Source organism: Natrix helvetica, assembly GCF_964273705.1.
Source record: "Natrix helvetica genome assembly, chromosome: 7".
Taxonomy (NCBI): Eukaryota; Metazoa; Chordata; class Lepidosauria; order Squamata; family Natricidae; genus Natrix; species Natrix helvetica.
Window position 1 is genome coordinate 16,830,788 of NC_138558.1, and position 25,262 is coordinate 16,856,049.

The following is a 25,262-nucleotide window of genomic DNA, read 5'->3' on the forward strand; positions in this document are numbered from 1 at the left end:
GAGTCAAGTTCTATTCGGGGACATTTCCAAAGCGTATTTTAAGACTTGCACTGCAATTTTTTTTGTGTTTTGAGAATTCAAATAGGATGACAATTTTCACCAATTGGAGGCAATTGTAGAGACTACAAAAATGGATCTGTATATATGACCTATGTGCTATTTATTTTAAAGTTACCTCCTCTATTTTATCTACATTATCTGCTCTATGCCTATATATTACCTACTTCTGTACTCCTGAGTAGAATGCCAAGGACTATTTCTTGGCAAAATATTTGACAAACCTATTTCATTCTTTTGAGGGTTGGAAAGGGAAAGTCAACGAAAAGGACATGATTCCCGAATGGAATCTGAAAATGTGTGTGCGTGTGTGTGTGTCTTCGGGCAATGCAGGAGAAATCTGGTTCACTCCAGTTCAATCCATTGGCTCAGTGGTGGTCGGTGATTGAAACATATAAGGGAATATTGCTCCTGCCACCTTGAGTCCAGAAGCAGTTCCATAGGTGGCAGGTGTAGACATTTTTGTGAGGTACCGACGTTTAGTACTATAAGGAGCCCCAGACCACTCCTGAGTGAAGGAGTGGAATGTCTGCCAGTTTGAACTGAGGTAACAGAATGTGAGGCAACTGGCAGTTGGAACAGAGTTCTTTTCAGGTGGGGAGGGGATGTAGAACTCCTTAGCATCAGAGCGTGTTAATTACTGTATAAAAAATACTAATGATCTGATGGTCATTTCGGAAAAATCTTTTTTGATGTTTTAGCAGTAGTCCTGAGAATTAGAGCTTTTCCACATTCTGGGCTATATGTTGGATTCCACATGGGATATTAAGGGGGAAACATTTATTTCTACCATCCTAAATACATATATGCATGTATACACATACAGTATATTGCTACAATTTCTTCCTGCTTTCATGAGGGTCTAGCAATATAAGGGAAAAACCTATGAGAAAACCTACATCTGGGCTACAAAAAAAGCAGCAGTGTCAGAATATTCCATATCTTTGGAATATTTCGAGACCATATAGAGGCCTTGTGGATTTTTGCAAGGAAAGGAATATTTAGTCCAATATAAGCTTGAATTACAGTACAGGAAACATTGGGGGGAAAAAACCTGTATGGTCATACACTATAGCCGAATTGCTTACCAGAGGGAGCCCACTTGTCAAGTACTATTAAGTCATTAACATGGCAATTCCACTGCGCTGTCCAGTAGAAGCCATTTTATGGCAGTACAGTAGAATCCATTTTAAGTCACAACAGGCTGTATCTTAACAGAACACACACCCTGAGAGGTGTTAGGAGTGTCATACCCCCACAGTATTTGTTTCCAGGGAGTAAGTCATTTGTGTACCAAGTTTGGTTGAAATTGCTTGAGGTGTTCCAGAGTTATGCTGGAACACACACACAACGCACACACACATACACACAGAGTAATTTGCAATATATATAGATTCTGTGAAGGCTTTGCAGAGACTTTTCTTGTTGCAAATACTAACACAAATCTTAGTGGCAGAAAAGGATAATAAAGTGCAGTAAGAGCATCCCTTTTTTCAATGTCATTTTTGAAAAATGAAAATTTTAAGACCCTTTTGAAGGATTATCTTGTCGCAATGTTGTCCTTATGTGAATATCTGTATGTCTGGAATGGCCTGCATCCCATCTTACTTAAACTAAGACCATATTTTTTGTTGTCTTCTAAATAATTATTCTGCCACGTAGCAAGAGCTGATGCTGCAGGTACTGCATGCAAATCCATTAAGGTGAGCTTCAGTGTTACAAGCTGAGTCTTTATTCTCTTTGTCAACATGTCAAGTTGCTTAATATAGTTGAGGCTGGATAGTAAAAGAAAAAAGTAAGAAACGTAATTGAGTGAAACACCTTCTTGTAGTCAAGTAATTTATAAAGGGAGTGGGGTGGGTTGGAAAACTGACACATCTCTGATTGGTTTGCTGTAAGTTTCGGACAAAGGATATAAGAAATTTATTTCGTTCTGCTTCATCAGCAGAAGCAAGTGATTTGGTATGCTTGGATGATAAAACTATCCCTTCTAATTTTGCTAGGTTTTAAACAGAAAGGACTGCATAATATTAGCAAAGAGGGGGAAAAACCTGGTGTATATTTTTCAACCTGCATTCAAACATCAAGAATAAATATTCTTTTTCTCTCCCTTCAATCTGCATTGAAATGTTTCTTAGTTGCACTAACTATAATTTGTTGTTATACCTGATATTAAATTCGGACAGATAATTTTTAGCTAAATTTTGCTTGGAATTAAATTTGGACAGATAATTTTTTAGCACTGGAGACAAAATGGACACTGGAGGCTGATAGGAAAGAGAATCCATTTATGATGAAACAGAACCACCAAGCACATATGATTCTGGGTAGCTGACCACATGAGAGTGAGGGCTTTTTATATCTTTTCTTAGGCTTTGCACTTGAGCTTCCTGTTCCTATGCAAGAACATGTGTCCTATTGGCTGTTGTCAGACTCACATTGGGCTATGTAGGAATCATAGCTAGCTCTGTAAGTTGTCTAAAAAGTTTGGCTGAAGTTTCTGAGGGTGATGCAGTATCTTTAGGAGATTGTGCAATGTAGTAATCTCTGTGTCTTCGTGGGTTAATCCTATTATGTCCCTGGAGCTGAAGGTCTTTTGTTTTGTAGATAGGTTGGCCCAGTCTTTCTTAATGGGTTCAAAATATCTGCTGGAGGCAGGGAGCTAAAGCTATGAGTTTCTGTCCCCCTTAAGATTTTTTTATATTTCTCTTTTAGGGAAAATATTTTATCCCACCTTTTTAAAACATTCCTCAAAATATTCATTCTTCTAGGAAAGGAAGTGATAGTTTCCCACAGTAGGAATCCCTACAATTTAGTTCCCTTCAGGCAGTAGAGAAAGTTAAAACTATTTATGTAATATGTGAACAATAAATACAAGGAATTGTAAAAAAAAAAAAAAGTAAGCCATCTAATTTAACAATAACATTTTAATATCCAAACTAATATAATATGCAGCTAGCTAAATCATTTCTTCAGATCTCTTAAACATTTAAGTCACATTTAATGCAATGTTTTAATTCGACAGGAAACATATCTTCTTATATGGCATATTTTGATCACAATTAACAGAGAATTTAGGAACTCTTTCTTCTGTTCTATAACTCTGTGCCCATCTATCCCCATTGCCATAGAAATATCAGCTCTCATTATAATGCGTTATCAGCAGTTCAGGAAACAGTGTAATTGAATTCACACACTGGAACAAACCAACCAACAATGTCATTGGGGACAAGAGGCAATCATATTAAGCAATATTCATTAGAACATTAAATGCCTAAAGGTTTTTTTTAAAAAAAATATGCCAATAATTTTGATGTATTAGACTATCAAATACCCAGGTGCAATACTTAAGTCTATATTAATTCATGTTGAATAACATTTGTAGATGGCTACTTTCTCATTTACATAATTATGCCTGGCTGTTTTTCTACGACTTTTTTTATACTTAAAAATACCATACTCACATCTGTAAGGATTTTTGACCCTCTACTTTCTGTTTCAGAATGGATGATTTGTAAAGGAATGTAAAACAATATCTTACAATTGAAAACTTCATTGATTCTCATGAAGTAGTATATTTTTCCAACTTGAAAAATGTGTCAAGTCCTTTTTTTTTTTTTGCAGGAAAGAGAGAACAACTTAAATCTTGCAGAATATCATGTCCTTCTAAAGTGTCATCATTTGAGAGAGGGGATCGGAAGTGGGTTTCTGCTGGCATTACTGTCAGTTTGGTGTGCACATGATTTGTGTGCGCACGCTTGCTTCACTCATGTGCGTCTGTGATGCATATTCCGCATGTGTGTGCAGTTGCCTGTAAATAGGTCTGCGCATGTGCAGAACATTAAAAATGTTAAAAATACATGCCACGGCAACTGGGGAACCGGTTCAGGGACGTGGTGAGCCTGCCATCCCTACTGGTTCAGCAACGCAGTCGCAATTGCCACTATCAGTTCGCCCGAACCGGTGTGGACCGGTAGCAATCCACCTCTGGTGGGATGGTTCTATGTCTCTTAAAAAACATTGCCAGACCTGTTAGAAATTCTCATTTATTCTATAGAAATAGTAGTGGAGACTTATTATATAACCATACAGATTGGTAGCAGAAGATGGCTACATAGCCATACAGATCAAATACAGTGTACAGTCACCATGGGCCTTGCTGCTTAATGGTTTTTAAATGTCACTGAAAACTTTCCTCAGAACTAAAAGAATCAAAGATGCAAACTTAACACTGCCATCTACTGGCTAATACTTCTGCAGTTGTTGCAATACAGTCTAACATGTATTCCAACAAGACCCAACTTTATTATTTTGATCTGTCTCCAATCTTCATGTTTTAGGGAAAAGTTGTAGTGAAGGCAATTGTGTAGAGAATGAGTGCTGGAGGAAACAGATTATCTGGACTCATTTAGTAAAAAAAAAAAATCAGACCTGGATATGTGACTGAAATGGCATTGTTTGAACTTGAAGATGACTGTTTGTGGGACAGGGATGAGAATGATGTGTTCATCCTTGGCTTTCTTGACCTCTCAGTGTCTTTCAATACCATCAATTGAGACTTCCGGTTCCGGCGGCTACGGCGACGGGCAAGTCCCTTGCCCGCTCCCGCTCCCCGGTGGGCTTCCCCGCTTCTGGGGGGCACAGGATGCCCCGGAGAGGCGTCCTGCCAAAGGAGCGGCTTGCGGAGGACCCTGGCATCGGCGGCGGCTGGTGGGGGCTTCTCCGCTTTGCTCCAGGCATCGAGGAGCAGTCTCGGAGGGCGCGTGGGCGTCTCGCTTCAGGCTGATCGGACGATGCAAAATTGAAGGAAGCAGCGGCGGTGTGGTGAGGTGCTTCCTCTCTTCATTCCCTTTCTCTTGACTTGATGGATTTTTCAGCAATTTAAAAAGTTAAACTCTCGGATTTTTTTGGAGGTGTGGCTGGAGGGAGGGGGATTTCCCCCCCCCTTGGACAAGCGGCTTGAGAAAATTTTGCTTTCGCCCCCAGGGGAAGGAGGAGGGGGGAGAGCCTACCAATGATGCCTCACCCCTGTAAAAGTGATTTTCACTGGATTTAGCTCCAGAATTTATTGATGACCTGAGAACTTTGTGAACTTTTAAAACTTTACTATGCCTCTGAGCCCAAAGCTGGCAGGGCAAGATGGCACACTTCCGTTGTCTTCATGAACTGTGAAACCTGACTCCACCTTTAAAATTCAGGCTTCCGATCTTTGTCTCCGTGTCACCCAGAAGAATCTCTTGTGGATGGTTTTTTTTTTTTTTTTTTGAACTCTCTGGGGGGAAAATTTCTCTCTATTACCAGACTGACTAAAGAAACTCCCATCTGCTTGGATCTTCTGCCTCCTGGACTCATCTGTCTGCTCTACTTCTCCAGCTGTCCATTCTCTATACTGACTGATCTCTCTACTTCATAAACTATGTCTCCAAAAAGACCACCCCCTGGAAAACCTGGCTTTGCTACTTCTGCACCGACATCTGCAACATCCAGTCCTGTCACACAGTCAAAGATTACAGAACTGATGCAACCTAAGAGTACAGAGATGGATTTGCAACAAATGCTTCAGCAACTTATACAGGGCCAGGAAGAAATTAAGAAACAATTAAAGGAAATGAAGGAAGAAATTAAAGAGAATCAAGTCCAAATCTATAAGAACTCACAGAGACTGGACCTTGTGGAGGGTGGGGTGGCGGAGGTGAGGGGGGGGGGTAGAAGCAATGCAGAAGGGAAACAGAGAACTTGATATCCAACAAATGAAAACAGAGTTTGAGAGAATGTCGTTTTATCTTAGATTTCAAAATGTTATAGAAGCAGATGGGGAAAATATAAGGGACATTATGACTGATATTCTAGCCGAATACATACATAAAGAAAAACAACAGATGGAATGGGAGATAGATCTGGTTTATAGAGTGAATTCAGCTTATGCCAGAACACACAATGTACCCAGGGAGGTCCATATTAAATTCCTTAGAAAAAGCACAAGAGATGAGATTCTGGGTGTACAAAGGGGGCAAGCATTGACACACCACGACAGGGAAATAACCATCTTGAAGCAGATCCCAAAAAAAATTAGGGAAAAAAGGAAAAATTATTCGCAATTGGCGAATAAATTATACCAGAAGGGGGTGTGGTTTAGATGGTTGATGCCTGAAGGTATGCTGATATTCTGGGAGGAGGCAAGAATTAGAATCAATACACCCATAGAGGCACAGGCCTTTATGGAAAAAACAAAGCAAACCTAGAAAAAACAGAAGACTCTACAACGGTTATGCAGGACACGGGAGGGGCCGGAGCTCTGCCAGCGGGGGGAGAAGGGGCAACACCAAGAAAGCTCAGATCACAAAAATGAATAAGAAAACCACATTGTTATAAACAGACCGAAAGTAGTAATGAAATTATATGTAGAATATATATTATAATATATAAACTGATGGAAAATATATTTTTAGAATTAATATGCTGATTTTATATGATTATGTACTAATGTTTTATATTCAGATGTATTTTATGAGTTTGGAGGGAGGGGGCGCCTGCTACACTTGCAACTGCCAAAATTTGTATACCCTTCCATTTACCCTTTTCCCTATAAATGTTTAAAAAACCAATAAAATTCTTTGGAAAAAAAAATACCATCAATTGTGATATCCTTCTGATTGGCTTTGGGAGTTACTCTATGTTGTTGTTGGAGGGGAAAGGTCTATCCCACTGCCCCTGCTTTCTGGAGTTCCTTAAGGCCTAGTCTTCTCCCACTTCTGCTTAACATCTACATGAAGTTACTGAGTGAAGTCATCTGACACAGTGGTGGGATTCAGTACACAATTTAGGAATTCTCACGGGCTAGCGGTTCTTTAATTATAGCCACCTCCTGAATGGACCACAGCAGTGCTCTTTACATGGAGTTGTCCCTGAAGCGTATGTAGAAGCTGCAGTTGGTATGGAATACAACAGTGGGGCAGCTATGTACATTGCGTTATCAATATATGGTATACCTCTGCTCCACAAGGTGCATTGGTTACCAGCATGCTTCTAGTCTCAATTCAAAGTGCTGGTAGTTACTTATAAAGACCTTCATAGCGTGGGGCCGAGCTATTTGAGGGACCATTTCTTCCCAATTATGGCTACACGTTCCATTAGGTCCAGCAGGACAGGCATGCTCTGTGGCCCGTCCATTAGGGAATGCCATCTGGCAAGACATCACAGGAAAGCCTTTCTTCCCCAGAGGCAAACTTAGCCACAATTTTACTAGCTTTCCTCAAGGCCTTACAAGAGTTGTGTCATTGAGCCTGGGCATCTGGATATATAACACAGCCCATGCAATGGTTGCATTGATTGATTGGCTGGTTGTTTTACTTTTGCTTTGTTGCTGATTATGTACATTCACTGTTATTGCTTTTAACGGCTGTTATCTACCCAGTCATGAATTTGAAATGGGAAGCCATATAAATTGAATTTTTTTTAAACCCTCCACAAATGATCCTTATGATGGTAATGTTTCAGACACGAAATATTTCCAATTTACAGCATTCACATTCCATTCTTCTTTTTAGCCCAGAGGTGGGCTGCACGTACTTTAACAACTGGTTCGCCAAAAATGTGAGCGTGTGGGCATTTGTATTTCGCATGTACACACTTTGTGCCTGCGCCATCTGCTCTTGCATGCAGCACCAAAAACAAGGCTTTTCCAATGGGGGAGGCTTCTTGCACACCTTCTAGGACAGCCACGGTTAGTAGAATCAGTGAGGTTTGCAAATCAACTGGGTTGCGGGTGGGGCGAGCAAGCCGGAATGTGAGATATCTACAACCAAATAGTGTCGAGGTGGGTGGGCAACCGGTGCTCCAAACTACTGGTTTGGGCAAAACAGTACGAACCAGTAGTGGCCACCAATGTGTTAGTTAACATCTTAGCCGGGTTATTCCTATCAGAGGACTAACTTTCTCCTTCCAGGTGACTTGTTTGAGAGGGATGCCTGAGTTTAGACCCAGGACTATTTCATTGTCTCACAACACAAATAAACAACTCAACTTTCCAAATAAAAGGTAAAGGTTTCCATGTCCAGTCGTGTCTGACTCTAGGGTGTGGTGCTTATCTCTGTTTATTGGCCAAAAAATCCAGCACTGTCTGAAGACATTTTCCATGTTCATGCGTCCAGCATAACTATATGCCAAAAGTGCATGGACTGCTGTTACCTTCCCACTGAAGTGGTACCTATTAATCTACTCACATTTTGTATGCTTTTGAATGGCTAGGTGCTAATCAGAGGTGGTATTCAGACAGTTTGGACTGGTTTGCTCAAACCAATAATGGAAATCGTGGGTGGGCTCACTTACCCACCCCAGCTCTATGCCATCCTATTTAGGCAATTTTTCAAGCTGCACACGTGATCAAAGAGCACGCACAGAAGACATAGTGCATCCGTGGACAGGGTGCATGCGCTCACATGTGCAAACTGTAGGGAATGTAAGTAAATAACCACCGTTGGTGCTAATCCTTTATTCAGGAATTGGTGCTCTTGGCAGGAAGCTTATTGCAAAAACAACAAAACATATACTTGTGTGTCTGGTATCTGTGTTGTATATGTTACAGTTTAAATTCTAGGGCTCTTTCTCCTCCTTTTCAAGTCGGGGTAAACAAAATCCTTGTAAGCAATTAGATTTTTTTTTCACTGTAGGAAAGAAATTGCTGATTTTATCAGAATTCTCCCTGGCATTTATCCATCTATGCCCTATCTATTGATCCATTTCCTATAATTGCACAGATCAAAGCTATGGATTCCAACCAGATTGAGAATATATTCAATTTTCTACTGTTTCCTCCTAGACCAGGAAAACAACCCCCCACCCACCCAGCAAAGTGGAATGTTTCAATCTTTGAAAGCCCAATTTAAATGTTAACTTTTAGCGGGGAAACAGCAAATATGCCAAGTCTCCTTCAACAGTCCAATTTGTTTTAAAAGCCCAGGTCACGGCAATGTAATTACACTTACATTAACATTAGTTCAATTTTAAGTTCTAACCTAGTCCTATCATTTTCTTTGTCAAAGCTTCACTTCCATATGATGCATAGACCATGTAAGGTCTTTGGCCTCAAAAAAAAGTGTACAGGCCTAGAGTGATAAGTTCTTATGTCACTTAATAAAAGGAGGTTGAAACTACTTTGTCTTCAGCTGTCTGAATATTCTTCAATAATTTATAACATTAACAATAGGTTAATGGAAGGAAGGAAAAAAGAAAAGGAGAGAAGAAAAGAAGAGAAGAGAAGGAAGGAAGGGAGGAAGAAAGAAAGAAAGAAAGAAAGAAAGAAAGAAAGAAAGAAAGAAAGAAAGAAAGAAAAGAAGAAGAAGGGAAGGAAGGAAGGAAGGAAGGAAGGAAGGAAGGAAGGAAGGAAGGAAGGAAGGAAGAAAGAAAGAAAGAAAGACAGACAGACAGACAGACAGACAGACAGACAGACCGACCGACCGACCGACCGACCGACCGACCGACTATTTAGTTATTGGTCAAGAAGGAAGTCCTTTTAGAAGAGCAAACCAAAATAACTTTTTAGAACTAATAGTAAATGACTCACACCTTTAAATAGTGCATATAGTTCCCCCCCCATTAGAATATTTACTTACAACAGCTGTTGTCAGGAGTTTGCCATGCCTTCCTGGAATTATGTCAATCTACTCCTGTATGTAAATAAGGAACTGGCAAAATGATGGAGGAATTAAGGGACAGGAAAGGAAAGATGTATGCTTTCAATTGAGGTTTGCAAGAAAATGACAAGCTATTGAGATGGAGAGGCATGGAACAGCTGCTCCAGATGGCAACAGAAGTAGAAAAAAAAATTGTGGGTCAAAGTGAAGAAAGTTTGTGTAGGGAATCTGCTGGCACCAAATGAATAACGCTGGCAAGAAAATTGATGACATCTGATACAGAAAAGAGACCATGATAAATTAAGGCAGGGAGATTGTGTTCTTTTTTTAAAATCAAGGATGTGACTGAGAACATACTGGCCTCAAATGTCCTAATACACCACTTTGACTGATCTGTGGAGGTTTTCATTGCCATGCAAACTCGGTAATCAGGGGTGTCCAAACTTGGGAACTTTAAGACTTGTGGACTTCAACTCCCAGAATTCCCCAGCCAGCATGGCTGCCTGGGGAATTCTGGGAGTTGAAGTCCACAAGTCTTAAAGTTCCCAAGTTTGGACACCCCTGTCGGTAATATTACCAAGAAGGAAACATGACAGGATGACATGAACAAAATTGTATCCTGATATATTGCACATTGACACGAGGCAGTTATTTTCATATTTTGCCATCACCCTGCTTTATGCTGTCCTATTTAGACATGTTTTTGTGGCCAGGTGCATGCCCGGGAGGTGTACACTCAAGCAAAGCGCATGCGCGGAAGGCTGGACCTATGCACAGAAGGGACACATTTGTGTCGCGAACTGGTGGTAACAAAATGTGAAACCCACCACTGGAGAATGTTCATCTCAAATATTTTGGACAAGAAAGGGTTAAATGAAATCTTGAATATGATTTGTCAATCTATCAACTCTAATTTATCAACTCTAATTTATAGTGAGCCGAGACCACCAACATCAAACTCTGAGTAATAGAAACATGAAGGTTTCCCGCTCTTAGAGAAGCATTAGAAGCACAAAGTTGTGTTTATTTTATCTTTTCTTTTATGGAAGAGGATAATAGCCTTTTGGCTAATTTAATTAATACAAATCCCCAGGATTCTAAGACTGTAGATCCATAAAACATAGCAAGTTATGAAACAGAAGAAAATAAACATGTAAATTAGAGAACAGGTTTTGATTTATGGAAAATTATGTAATTTCTTTAATTGATGCCTAATGATGAAATGAGTTGGAGTTCTGTGTGTTTTTTTAACTCTTAGTTTCCTTTTGATTTGCGTGCAAAGAAATTATCCATTGTAATTATCAAATTATTCCTCTCTGGAGGGGAAAGGGCTTTAGGAGATGGGAGAATGTGCCAAAACAAACAAATCCCCTTTTCATCTTTTCCACAAAATGTTCAGTGTTGTTTTGTACAGTTATGCAAAGTTTCGTTGAGGTGATTCACTACAGAGAAATACATTTACAAAGCTGTTTGCCAAGCAGTGCGGTTCCTGCATGTCAGTCTGATTTTGACCTCCTTCTCAGCCTTCCCGCACAAGACTATTTCAAAGATTTTTCAGGCTGAGCAACTTTCATTAGCCTGCAGCCAGCTCTTAAGGGAAAAAAGACTTTAAGACCGGGGTGGGCTGCTACGGATTCATCCAGGTTCAGGAGAACCCATAGCTAAGGTTATGGCCGGTTCAGAGAACCTCCAAATCCCACCCCTGGCTGGCCCCGCCTACCCCGCCCCTCCCAGTCTCCATGCGGCCTGTTTTGGATGCAAGGTAATTGCAGGATCCATGCAGAAGCTCAGGGAGAGGGAAAAATGAGCCTCATTGAAGTTCCAGAAGGCCAGAAACATGGCTGTTTCCAGCCTCCGGAGCCTAAGGGAAGCAATTTCCACCCTCACAGAGGCTCGAAGAAAGCCTCTGGAGCCTGTGGAAGGCAAAAAGTCCCGTCCCCCTCCCCCCGTCATGGCGCAGGAGGCTGATTAGGCCATGCCCACCGTGGCCACACCCACCACAGCCACGACCACCCAGCAACCAGACAGAGAACCCGTTGCTGAAGTTTCTGAAGCCCACCCCTGTTTAAGGCTATCCAAACTGGTTTTTGTTAAGGTGAACTGGCTGCTTCTTTGGCTTCCATGGTCTGAGTTACTTCATCAAGTTAATCTATACCACTTTACCCAGGCCTGTTATATTATTCAGGACCCAAGCCAATGTACAACACTGATCATCCAATCTAATGGGGGATAACATATGCAAGCAATTGGTGCAAAGAAGTTATGTAATGAGCTCTAAGGACAATGAAAAGGATTCATTTGAGAATTAAACAACTAAAGAAAAGCTTTTTTAAAAGCTTGTTTTAATTCTTGTAATTTTAATCCATTTTTATATTTATAATCATTGAATGTTTATCTTGACATAAGCCGCTCAGAGCTTACGTGAACTGCTAGAGGGGCGGCAAATAAATTTGATGAATAACTAAAAGATGTTCCTGAACCAGACTATTGTTTCTTCTAGGGCAAACTTGTAGCCTGTGGGCTGGATGCGTCTTGCGCTGGCCACTCCCATGCCTAGTTTAGCAAAGGGGAAAAAAGTAACAATATATCATGTGACGCCGCTGTGGCAATGGGAGTTTGATACCTCTGGTCTAGGGCAAATTTTCCCAACTACAGCAATTTCCACTTGTGTGGACTTCTTGGACAGTTGTTCTGACCTAGGCTTCCTAAAAAAGCATCAAGCAGAGTCTTGGTCCTGGCAAAACCTCTTTTATTTACACGACTGTGAATTCCTTTCATTCACAGTCAGCAAGGCTTGGCAAACAGACTTTCAGAGGAATATTTATCAACATGAACATTATCTCGCTTGGCAAGCTGCCAGATAACTAGTTTCCAAACGCCGGGCAAGGCAACACTTGGCACAAAGTCTATTATAATCACATACAAAAGTTTCCACTCTTGAAACGACTGAAGGAACAAATTGTTTCCTGCAGAAGCCCCCTCCCCATTCGCTCCTCTTTTGTTTCCTATGGGAGGGGCCAATCATCTCCAAGGTGTGGCTTTACTCCTAAGTCGACCCTGCTTTCTTAGTTGTTCTTGTCTTATGGCAGCTCTGCCCATGCGCACAGTGGGAACAGACCCCAGCTGTTCCTCTGCCTCACAGCTAACGTTCTCTGCTTGAGATGCAGAGCCCTCATCTGAGCTTTCCTTAGCACCCAGGACTGGCCCATGTTCCTCCCCAATCTCCTCACTGTCCACCTTTGCTGTCAGCTCCGCTGACCACAACAACAGTTCGTAAGAGTGGGGGAGAGAGAGGGAGAAGGAAGGAGGGAGGGAGGGAGATAGAGAGAGGAAGAGAGGGAGAGAGAGAATTCTTGGAGAGTATGATCATTGCTGAGAATTCTGGGGATTGAACTCTTTGTATCAGAATAACAGAATTGGAAGGGATCTAGGAAGTCTTCTAGTCCAACACCCTGTTCTACACCATAGACACCATACCATTTCAGACAAATGGTTGTCCAATCTCTTCCTTAAAACCTCCAGTGTTGGAGCACCCACAACCTTTAGAGGCAAGCCATTCCACTGATTAATTGTTCCATTAGAAAATTGTCACACTAGAAAATAGGGTTTCCCACAATCTGCTTCCAACAAGAGACTGATAGTGGAAAGCTAAGCAATTTGGAGAGAAAGCTTTTGCTTGCCTTTGGTTTCTTTATTGGAAAAGCCTCTTCCAGGTCAGAGTTTCACAAACTTTCTTGCTTCATGGTGCTTCGTGTCTTAGTCATTTGTTTTTCATGTTTTTCATTGTTGTTTTTACTAGGCTAAAAATATACCAAACTTTTCAATTAATTAAATAGTTTAATCCAAACTCCTAAATATGTATTTATGTCCAGCAATTCACTAGTTGTTTCAAGAGTTAACACACCCAACTTTAAAGCATTTTTTAATTTCATTCTTAAAAAGGTAAAGGTTCCCCTCGCACAGATGTGTTAGTCATTCCCGACTCTAAGGGGTGGTGCTCATCTCTGTTTCAAAGCTGAAGAGCCAGCACTGCCCGAAGACGTCTCCTTGGTCATGTGGCTGGCATGACTAAATGCCGAAGGCGCACACAACGCTGTTACCTTCCCATCAAAGATGTTTCCTATTTTTCTATTTGCATTTTTTACGTGCTTTCGAACTGCTAGGTTAGCAGAAGCTGAGACAAATAACTGGAGCTCACTCCGTTACGCGGTGCTAGGGATTTGAACCGCTGAACTGCCAACCTTTCCGATTCACAAGCTCGACATCTTAACCACTAAGCCACCATGTCCCATATTTAATTCTTAGATTACCAATAACAATTGAGGCGAGGTGGGTAGCAAATAAATCTAATAAATAAATAAAATAAATACAATTACTTACACCTGCTGGTGACTGCACAGTTTCTCAAACTTTAAGTATCAAATTTGGGTTCTCATCCTGTTTTCCTGTTTCATATTGCTTTTTGCCCCATGTTTTTTCATCAGAGTAACTGCTAAACACCAGCTTTACTGTCAAAGGTGTGATATCACAAAACTCAACTTCACAAGTGGATTTAAAAAAAACATTGTTAGTATTTCATTGACAGGTTTCTCTGGCAAACAGTGATTTCCCCATTTGAAGCAATCAGATGCAAAGAAGGGAGAAACCTGTTTACCTTTTTAACAGTTGAAAAAGGGGGATTTTTCAATGAACATTTTTTCCCCAGCCTTACACAACATATTCACATTATCAACTAAACTCTACATCATTCTAGAAGATGGCTTATTAGGAGCTCTATTTATTAGTTCCCATTTAATTAATTGATTTATTTATTAGCTTGTAAAACATGTATAGGATAGCAGGTTTAAGTATGAACATAGACATGAACAAAGGAAATGAATACAAATAAATGGGGACAGTAGGACGGGGATGGTAGGTACGCTGGTGCAATTATGCACGCCCCCTTTACGGACCTCTTAGGAATGGGGTGAGGTCCACAGTAGACAGTTTAAAGTTGAAGTTCTGAGGGTTAGAGGATGTAACAACGGAGTCGGGTAGAGCATTCCAGGCATTGACCGCTGAAGTTGTATTTACTGCAATCGAGTTTGGAGCGATTTACCTTGAGTTTGTATCGATTGTTTGCCCATGTATTATTGTAGTTGTAGCTGAAGTAGTCATTGACAGGTAGGATGTTGTAGCAGACAATTTTGTATACTATGCTTAGGTCCGACTGCAGATGGCACAGTTCCAGATTGTCCAAGCCCAAAATTTCGATCCTGGTGGCATAAGGTATTCTATTGTGAGCAGAGGAGTGGAGTACTCTTCTTGTGAAATACTCTGGACCCACTCAATCATATTAATCTCCGATATACAGTGTGGATTCCAGGCAGTCGAGCTTGATAGTAGGATCTAATAAATATAGTATTTCAGTCACCGTATTGTAGATTAGTGACATAATGTCACAATTTCCACATTAATTCACAACTTCAAAAAGGTCTATCAACCTTATATCTAAAGAACAATTAAAATTCCCTGCTGTTGCAAAGTAGCAATGATCATTTTATTTCAGGAATTGGCAGTGTAACATGGATGGGTAACAGTCCTCAATATTGTCATCAGTCCTCAATATTGTCGTCAGTATAAAAGAAATGATAAATTTTAAAAATGAGCAAAATCCCATGTGTTTGTGAAATTTCATGTGCCCAAGTGAAATCTCGCAAGCTTTTAGGAATGACATAATCAAAATTGCTTTATCCACAGCGATCTTGCAATTTGACTATTATTTGGCAGCAGTGCCCTTGCATCAACATTCAGAGTGGTATCCATTGTTTGGAAAAAGCTGCCGATCTTTGCTGCATAGTGCAGCAGTGGGTTGCATGAGCACCAAAGCCCTGATAATTGTACAAAAAAACTTACCTTATTAGACTGTAATTATTACAGTGGGTCACAACTGATGGCAACACTTAGATGATTTGGACCAATCATGAAAAAGATAAACAAGATCAGATTGCGTACCCAAGTAGGAAGTAGAACAGAAATGTTATCACTATAGATGAACTTAGCTAGCATCCGGTTTTTGTCCCTACGATGTAGAAAAGATGTGGAGACTCTAGAAAGAGTGCAGAGAAGAGCAACAAAGATGATTAGGGGACTGGAGGATAAAACATATGAAGAACGATTGCAAGAACTGGGTATGTCTAGTTTAATGGAAAGAAGGACTAGGGGAGACATGATAGCAGTGTTCCAATATCTCAGGGGCTGCCACAAAGAAGAGGGAGTCAAGCTGTTCTCCAAAGCACCTGAGGACAGGACAAGAAGCAATGGATGGAAACTAATCAAGGAGAGAAGCAACCTAGAGCTAAGAAGAAATTTCTTGAAAGTTAAGAAGAGATTGGACAACCATTTGTCTGAAATGGTATAGGGCAGGTATGTCAAACTGGTGGCACAAGGGCCAGGTGCATCCTGTGTAGGCCACGCCCGCCCCAGCTCCATGAAGGGAAAAACGTCCTGATGTGTCATCCTGTGATGGTAACATGGCATGGCGAGTTTGACATCCATGGTATAGGGTTTCCTGCCTAAGCAGGGGGTTGGACTAGAAGATCGCCAAGGTCCCTTCAAACTCTGTTTTCTGTTCTATTCTATTCTATTCTATTCTATTCTATTCTATTCTATTGGAAACCAAAAACAAAATCCCTGAGCATATTAAATATTAAATTGTGATTTTATTGGTTCCAAGAAAACAGCGTAGTAGCATGCCTACAGTGATAAAAAGTTTTGCTTGACTCAAGAGAATTTAAATTCCATCTTACTTAGATCAGAATAGCTAGTAGACAGATTGGTTCTACTGTAATTATATTGTCATGCGGTGTATTTTTACATGGTTGCATGGGGTCTTGGTGAAGTTGCCAGCCACAGTGCCTTGTACTGCTATTTTATCATTTATGTTGGAGTAAATAATGACATTTTGTACTGATGCTTCAATTTCTTGGCTCGATCCCTATACTAATTTCAGCAAACCTTCATAAATTATTGCATTGTGAGATATGTGTTCCTTATTTTCTCCTGAAATACCTCGAATAGAACCCAATGTTTCATAACATGAAATGTGGTGCTGAAATATGATGAAATGTGAATTTAATAAGTGCAGTCTTGCATCTCCTAACACCCAAAATAAAGGCCTTGTGTCATAGGGACAGTATCAAGGATCTGAAATGCAAATTAAATTAGGACAAAGGAAGGTTTTGTGTCGTAATTTTGTTCAACTATGTCACGAATTAGAAATGCAAATGAAACTAGGGCAAGGACAGATACTCCTTCACTATATCTGGACTTGTGGAGGTTAATTTGGTTGAATTCCAGTTAGCTCCCTCCTGTTGCTTCTTGTCCTATTTTCCAAAGCTCCTATGGGTAGGACAAGAAGCAATGGGTGAAAACCTGGTAACGAGAGATCCAATCTGAAACTAAGGAGAAATTTCCTGACATTGAGAACAACTAACCAATGAAACAGCTGGACTCCTGGGTGCACCATCGCTAGGGATATTCAGATAGGATTGGATCAGTGACGTGCAGTCAGGGGAGGCAGGGGAGGCAGAGCCTTACCGCTCTTATCATGAAAATAAAAAAAAAATTACTCCGAGAAGCCGTGAAAGTGGCTGGGAAAGGCACACCATCGCTGGCCATAGGGGGCGAACAACTGTCCCCTGTGGAGCAGGCGCGCAATTTGGGCGTCCTCCTTGATGCCCGGCTGTCAATGGAGGACCATGTGGCAGCCGTGGCAAGGGGGGCGTTCCACCAGGTTCGCCTGGTGCGCCAATTGTGCCCCCTACTGGACCGGAGTGCCCTGCGCACGGTCACTCATGCGCTGGTGACGTCTCGCCTGGACTACTGCAATGCCCTCTACATGGGGCTTCCCTTGGGATGCATCCGGAGACTGCAGTTAGTTCAGAACGCAGCTGCGCGGGTTATCATGGGGAGTACACGTTACTCCCACGTAACACCTCTCCTGCGCGAGCTGCACTGGCTACCTGTGGCCTTTCGGGTGCGTTTCAAGGTATTGATTACCATCTTTAAAGCGCTCCATGGCATAGGACCTAGTTATCTGCAGGATCGCATCCTACCACACACGTCCCTGCGACCTATCCGCTCACACAGGGAGGGACTCCTTCTGGTGCCGTCCGCTAGGCAATGCCAGCAGGCGACACCTAGGAGTAGGTCCTTCTCTGTGATGGGCCCAACCCTCTGGAATGACCTCCCCCCTGATATTCGAACTACCACCAACCTCCGTTCCTTCTGTCAAAAATTAAAGACTCACCTATTTTAATCAGCTGGCCTGGCACTCTCTTAGTTTTACCTCCCGGGGATATATCTTAATTGGGTTTGGGTATTTTAATTGGGGATGTTTTTAGGGTTTTTATAGTATATTTATTTCTTGTACAGCCTTATCTCCTCCATCCAAATGTATTTAACTGTTTTATATTATTGTATTTTTATCTGCATTTGACTGTACACCGCCCCGAGTCCCTTTTTGGGAGAGGGGGCGGTTTAGAAATCCAAGAAATAAATAAAATAAATAAAATGCGGCTTGGTTTAGCCTCCCTGGACATCTCAGCAGCAGCCCCAAGTGTGCCGATCTCGCCATTTTTTGCATCGGGCGAGCCCGGGATCCTTGCAAAGGGAATGGGATCACGTGTGCAGGCGGCTTCTCAATGCCAGCCTCAATCAGCGCAGCCGCAGTCCCCTTCATGTTGGCTTAGGAAGGAGGAGAATGGGACCATGTGTGCAGGGGAAGGGTATCGCGGCTGTGCTAACCTGAGGCTGTGCGCGGCTGAGGAGCCGCCTGCACATGTGGTCCCATTCCCCTTGCAAGGATCCCAGGCTCGCCTGATGCAAAACATGCCTAGGTAACATCATCAGTGCTAGAAGGGGGGGGAGGAGGAGAAAGGAGAAGTTTCTCTTCTCAGAAATGTCTTCTCAGTGGAGCTGCGGCAGCCTGTCTGTCCCTTTCTGACATTTCTGAGAAGAGAAACTTCTCCGTTTGGGCTGCGCCCGTGCAATCGGAGTAACCACGCGGTTTGATGACATCACCAGCCTCACCAGTCATAAACCTCACCGCACGTCACTGGATTGGATAACCATTTGTCTGGGATGATATAACATCTCATGCTAAGGACAGGGGATTGGAGTAGAAGACCTGCAAGGTTTCTTCTAACCCTACGATTTTATAAATTCCCATATCTGAATTTATATCACTTGCCAATCATAAAGAAGTCTATGGCTACCCTTTGACTATTCTGCTCTATGATCTAGAGCAGTGGTGTCAAACTGCTTTTCATTGAGAGTCACATCAGGATTGTGGTTGGCCTCGGGGGACCGGGCGGGCATGGCCGGGGTATGCATGGCCAGCTCAATGTTGCTCACATTGGGGAGCACCTGGGGGGGCTGGGGGGATCCATTGTCTCCAGTGCACATCCAGGGGTGGGGTGGGGCAGCCCCTCACTGGTTTCACGGCAGCCCCATGGATCCAAGGATGACCACGTTCCAGTCCAGACGGCTGCCACCAATTTTTAAATCAGCACCTGGCCGACCGGGACCGGGGCCAAGACACCAGAGGCCGGTCCTTTGCTGTTTCCAAGGTAGCCCACATTTCAGGCTGGATTTGGTCCGCAGGACTTGAGTTTGACATCCCTGATCTAGAGGAAGACTGGGGAACAAGTAGTGCTCTGGATATTGAGGAATTATCATGCCATATTATTTAACCATGCTGATTGGTGCTACTGGGAATGTAAAGGGGAATATTTAGACCCTTACCGTAAGTGTAAAGATGCCCAGGTAGATCTATATCAAGGTGATATTCGGCCGGTTCCAGGGGTGGGTTCCTGCCAGTTCTAACCTCTTCTATAGAAGAGGTTCCACAAATCTACTGTGCCATTTAGAACCGGTTCCAGCTCCCTCCCCCCCCCAGCCTGTCCGCACCACGCTTGCCCTGCCCCCTGCTCACTGATTGGCTGGCTCACCAATCGCCCCGCCTGCCTCTAAGAGTCCTATCTAAACCTTAAAGTCTTAAAGTGGTCAAGTTTGAACACCCCTGGGGTTTTTTTCTAAAGGGTTAGGGGTTCAAGGGTCTTGTAACTTGATAGCTTTAAGACTTGCATGCTTCAAATGCCAGAGTTTCTGACCCAACATTTTGGTTGCTAAGCAAGAGTGTTCTTAAGTGAGTTTCACCACATATTACAAGTTGGCCAGCAAGCCACTCCCACCCGGTCACAAGGGTTAGGGGTGCAAGGGTCTTGTAACTTAACAGCTTTAAGACTTTGGTGAGACTTTTAAGGTTGTAGAACAGCAAGAGAGGATATCTTTTTGTAGTGGGTTGTGGAAGGGTCTTAGGAAAGATTTACTTTCTATAAATCAGTGGGCAGCATCTAAGTCTCCTGATTCCATGATTACTCGGAGGATGATATGAGAGCTTTCGTAGGACAAACTCAGATTTGCTCCTGAAGGAATATTCACACTGTACCTGTATCCTGTCCCTCACTTCTGTTCACGCCGGACAGACACTAAGCCAGTAGAGTTTAAGAAAATTCATAACAAGAGAAATGGCAAGTCTACTATGGACAATTCCACTAATGTCATGTCCCTCCTTCTTTTTGTTTCAAGAAAATAATTGTAAGTAACAGTGTTCTGTATGCCTTCGGTGTTTAGTCATGCCGGCCACATGACCACGGAGACGTTTTCGAACAGCGCTGTCTCTTTGGCTTTGAAAGGGAGATAAGCACCGCCCCCTAGAGTTGGGATCAACCAGTATGCATGTGTGTACTTACCTTTATCCCAAATGCTATGTCCCAAATGTCTCTGTTCTGAATTTTTTTCCTGTCCTTGATATTGACTGTGTGTCTTCTGACTCTCTCTCTCTCTCTTTCTTTTTAGGGGCAATATTTGATGAATCTGCAAAAAAGGATGAGGAAGTGTTTCGCATGGCCGTTTCTGATCTCAACCAAAACGATGAAATCCTGCAGACGGAGAAGATCACCATATCTGTGACTTTTGTGGATGGCAACAACCCGTTTCAAGCAGTTCAGGAAGGTAGAGTTTCCAAGGCTGATTTGTTTCCTTGTGTTTTGGTGACGTTTGAAACCCTTGCAAATGAAGTCCCGTTGAAGGAGTTTGTTTTGGATATTGGGAAGGCATTTTGTTGTATTCCGTAGAGTCTGTCAGATGGATGAAATGTTTATTCTTTTTTTTTTTTTTTTTGTAATAAAATTTTATTGGTTTTTCAAAATTTATAGGGAAAAGGGTAAATGGACAGGTATACAAATTTTGGCAGTTGCAAAGTGTGTGAGGCCCCCCTCCCTCCATACCCATAGCGTACATTTATATATAATGCATTAGTATATAATTGATTATAATCAGCATATTAGTTCTATTATTAAATTCAATCAAATTAAACATTACAATATAAAATCCAAATATAATTCCATTTTCACTTTCGGTCAATTTATAATAATATGATTTTCATATTTATTTCTGTGATCTGAGTCTTCTTGCTATTGCCCCATCTCCCTCCACTGGCAGAGCTCTGGCCCCTCCCGTGTCCTGCGTGTCCGTTGTAGTGTCTGGTGGTTTCTCTAGGAGTGTTTTATTTTTTTCCATAAAGGCCTGCGCCTCTATGGGTGAATTAATTCTGATTCTTGTCTCCTCCCAGAATATCAGCATACCTTCAGGCATCAACCATCTAAACCACACCCCTTTCTGGTATAATTTATTCGCTAATTGCGAATAATTTTTTCTTTTTTCTCTAATCTTCTTAGGGATCTGCTTCAGAATGGTTATCTCCATATCATGATATGTCAATGCTTGCCCCCTTTGTACACCCAGAATTTCATCTCTTGTGGTTTTTCTAAGGAATTTAATGTGAACCTCCCTGGGTACATTGTGTGTTCTAGCATAAGCTGAGTTCACTCTATAAACCAGATCTATATCCCACCCCATCTGTTGTTTTTCTTTGTGTGTATAGTCAGCCAGAATGTTTGTCATGATGTCCCTTATATTTTCCCCATCTTCTTCTATAACATTTTGAAATCTAAGATAATAGGACATTCTCTCAAATTCTAATTTCATCTGTTGGATGTCAAGATCTTTGTTCCCTTTCTGCACAGCTTCCACCCCCCCCCTCACCTCCTCCACCCCCCCTTCCACAAGATTCAGTCTTTGTGAGTTCTTATATATTTGGGCTTGATTTTCTTTAATTTCATCTTTCATTTCCCTTAACTGTTTCTTGATTTCCTCCTGGCCCTGTAGAATTTGTTGAAGCATTTGTTGAAAGTCCATCTCTGTAGTCTTATGTTGCATCAGTTCTGTTATCTTTGACTGTGTGGCTGGACTGGATGTTGCGGATGTTGGAGCAGAAGTAGCAAAGCCAGGTTTTCCAGGAGGGGGTCTTTTAGATGCCATCCTTTATAACGTTAAAAGTTCAGTCCAAATATGAAGTAAGCAGTTAGAAAAGAAGGGTAGCCAGGTGAATCCGGGAGCAGAATAACCAGGCAGAAGAGAATCTCTCCAATAAGTCTGGCAATAGATAGAAAATTTCCCCTAGAAGGTTAAAAAAATACCAATCCACAAGAGGTTCCTCTGGGAGACACGGAGACAAAGACCGGAAGCCTGAATTTTAAAGGTGGAGTCAGGTTTCAGAGTTCATAAAGACAACGGAAGTGTGCCATCTTGCCCTGCCAGTTTTGGGCACAGAGGCGTAACAAAGTTTTAAAAAGTTCCAAAAGTCCTCAAATCATTGTAATATGTAAAATTAAATTGAAAAGAAAATCATCTCAGCCTAAGTGAGGCTTCATTCGTTGGCTCTCCCCCCTCCTCCTTTCCCGGGGGCTGAGAGCAAAATTGTTTCTTGCCGCTTGTCCAAGGGGGGGGGGAAAACCCCCCTCCCTCCAGCCGCACCTCCAAAATGCTCCGAAAGTTATTTTAAAGTTTTAAAAGCTGAATCAAATCTTCATGCAAAGTAAGGGATGAAGAGAGAGGCAACCTCACCGCACCGCAGCTGCTTCCTTCAATTGTAGCATTCTCCAGTCGGCTTGTAGCGAGGCGCGAGGCGTGGAAACGCGATGCGCCCTCCGAGCTTGCTCCCCGGTGCCTTGGGCGCGCGAGAGAGCTCCCGCCGGCTGCCGCCGCTGCAGGAGACCTCCGCGATGCCGCCCCTCCGGCAGGACCCCTCTGCGGGGTGTCCTGTGCCCCCCAAGGAGTGGGGAAGCCCACCGGGGAGCCGGAGCGGGCAAAGAGCTGCCCGTCGCCGCCGCCGCCGGAACCGGAACCCGAAATGTTTATTCTTAAGCAACCGCGACTTGGAGCAGCAGATTTTTGCTTTTAATCATAATAATTAATTAGGGGACTTTGAGGCATCTGACGGTATGAGCTCTTTTAGTCTGTAGAAAATGATTGAACATGAATGTCCCCCCCAAAAAAGTGAAGAGAGAGATTCCTTTTTTCCACTTACGATGTCATGATATTTATTTTAGTCTAACGCCAGTGTATTCTGATAAGTGAAAAATAGGAATGTAAAGCTTCTTAACATGAATGAATGTTCACACTTTTATCCATATTGTGATGGCGTGTGAGAAGAGAGGTAGGAAATCAGTGCGCTTGCTCAGTTTACGATAAGCCTTTTGCCGATAACATTTGGAAGAGTTGCAAAGTTACATTTGTCCCCAAAATATGAGGATTTCATGTTTCCTACCATTTTTCCAAGTTATCAATATAGTTCAAGTGCGGTTATATGTGTGTGATTGTTGTTTTGCGTACATGAAAGTGGCTAAAAGAGAGATTAGAGATTAAGTCTTCTGAAGTAACTACCATATTTTTCGGAGTATAAGATGCACCTTTCCCCCATCCTAAAAGAGGCTGAAAATTTGTGTGCGTCTGAAACTCTGAATGTAGCTTTTTCTAAGCTTTTATTCAGCCCTAATGAGACGTTAACGAGTGAAGTGATCTTCCCTGCTTGCTTGCTTTTCTCATTGCTTCTCTCTCCGACGATCAGCTGTGCTTTAAAAGCTGTTTTTATCCGTGTGCGCACTGAAATCCAGCAAACTGCTGAAGCTGACCAGACTAAGGACGCTAGCCAGATGAATACCTGGTAGGCAGATTTCCCCCCCTTTTTTTCCTCCCAAAAAACTAAGGTGCATCCTATACTCCGAAAAATACGGTACATGTAAGAATTTCAGATTTCTACAGCTTGCAAAATTCATTATTGATTCATGTATTCATATACATTCTGATATTCTACATTATGATTGATATATACACACTGCATTAGTGGAATGTTGGAAGGTAATTGGTTTTTATTTCTGCTTTGTATAAGTAGCTACTAGTATTTTCCTACTACTCTTTTCAATTCAGATGGATTTCTCCTTAAAAAAATAGGTTAATTGAAATCAAGGGAAATAGGTATAACAACTATTATAAATCCTAGTGATCACAATAGCTGTACTTTACAGGTGTCTAAATTTGAATCCACTCCTGATGTTTTGTGCTATTGTACTGTGCAAGAAACGGTGTGTTTGTTTTGTCTGTTGAACCTACGGCTTTTACAGTTATCATTGTGTAATTATAACAAATGTGGCTCGCTTGATATTTCTGCTAAAGCAAGTGTGGTAATTATACCACGATGAAAATATATGGTATGGTTGGTTTTTTCCAAAGACTGTAATTTAGGGTTTCACAGGCTTTAATTTGGGGGTATTATGTAGGTCTTTCTATGGCAGACCTATGAGGAGGAGGAGGAGGAGGAGGAGGAGGAGGAGGAGGAGGAGGAGGATATGTTTTCTTTGTAACTAGTTGCTAAATACCGTTCTCTTTTCTTCAGTTGCATCGCAAAATTTTTGAATGAAATTTAATAATGTGTAGGAAATGAGTAATGGGATGAAAACAAAAGCAAAGTGGTTTATCCTATCTTTTTCTTATAAATTAAATATTATTGCTGGTGCCTTATTTAAGCAGCATTTTCTTTGCCTGCAGTTTACCCAATGACCCATTCCTTATTTTAATAGAACAATTGTCTTCTATATAATTATAAACAAGACCTATGACATTCTCTGTAGAGTTTTGCAGGAAAGGTATTTTATTGCACAGATGGCTGTCTTCCTTCTTGAACAAGTGGTCATCCTTTTTAATCTCCTTGTGTAAATTATTATGATACCCTGAGGCTTCTGTCCTCTCTGATAGAGATCTCAAGATGCCTAGTTAATATTCCTTGCTTGATGGATGAAACTTTGGATATGAGAGTGGTTAATTTTTTCTCTCCTTGTAAACTGGAAAACCTATTTTCTAAGTTAAACTAGAAAGTGATCTCAGGAAACAAATGGGTATCTTACAAAATGCCATAGTCCCAAAAATGCAATACCTTGTAAAATTAAAACCATCCCTTAGCACAGGGGTGTCAAATTCAATTTCATTGAGGGCCACATCAGGATTGTTTTTGACCTCAGGGGCTGAGGTTGGCGTAGTCAGGGTAGGCGTGGCCAGCTCAACATCACTCATTTTGGGGGCACCTGTGGTGGCCCAGTACTAAGGCAGGACTTCCCTCCCTCCCTCTCATTA

The 25,262-nt window shown here is 41.8% G+C and overlaps 1 protein-coding gene across 2 annotated transcripts in view; it reads left to right on the forward strand.

Annotated features, from left to right (window-relative positions):
- The window catches only part of GRID2 (glutamate ionotropic receptor delta type subunit 2), a gene marked incomplete at its 5' end in the record, with an annotated part of 1,118,477 nt that overhangs the window by 257,062 nt on the left and 836,153 nt on the right, over positions 1-25,262 (forward strand). For both annotated transcript variants that reach the window (XM_081960469.1, XM_081960470.1), the window contains one exon: positions 20,592-20,747. In XM_081960469.1, the coding sequence (XP_081816595.1) occupies positions 20,592-20,747 (156 nt within the window). The remainder of the gene's footprint in view (positions 1-20,591; positions 20,748-25,262) is intronic.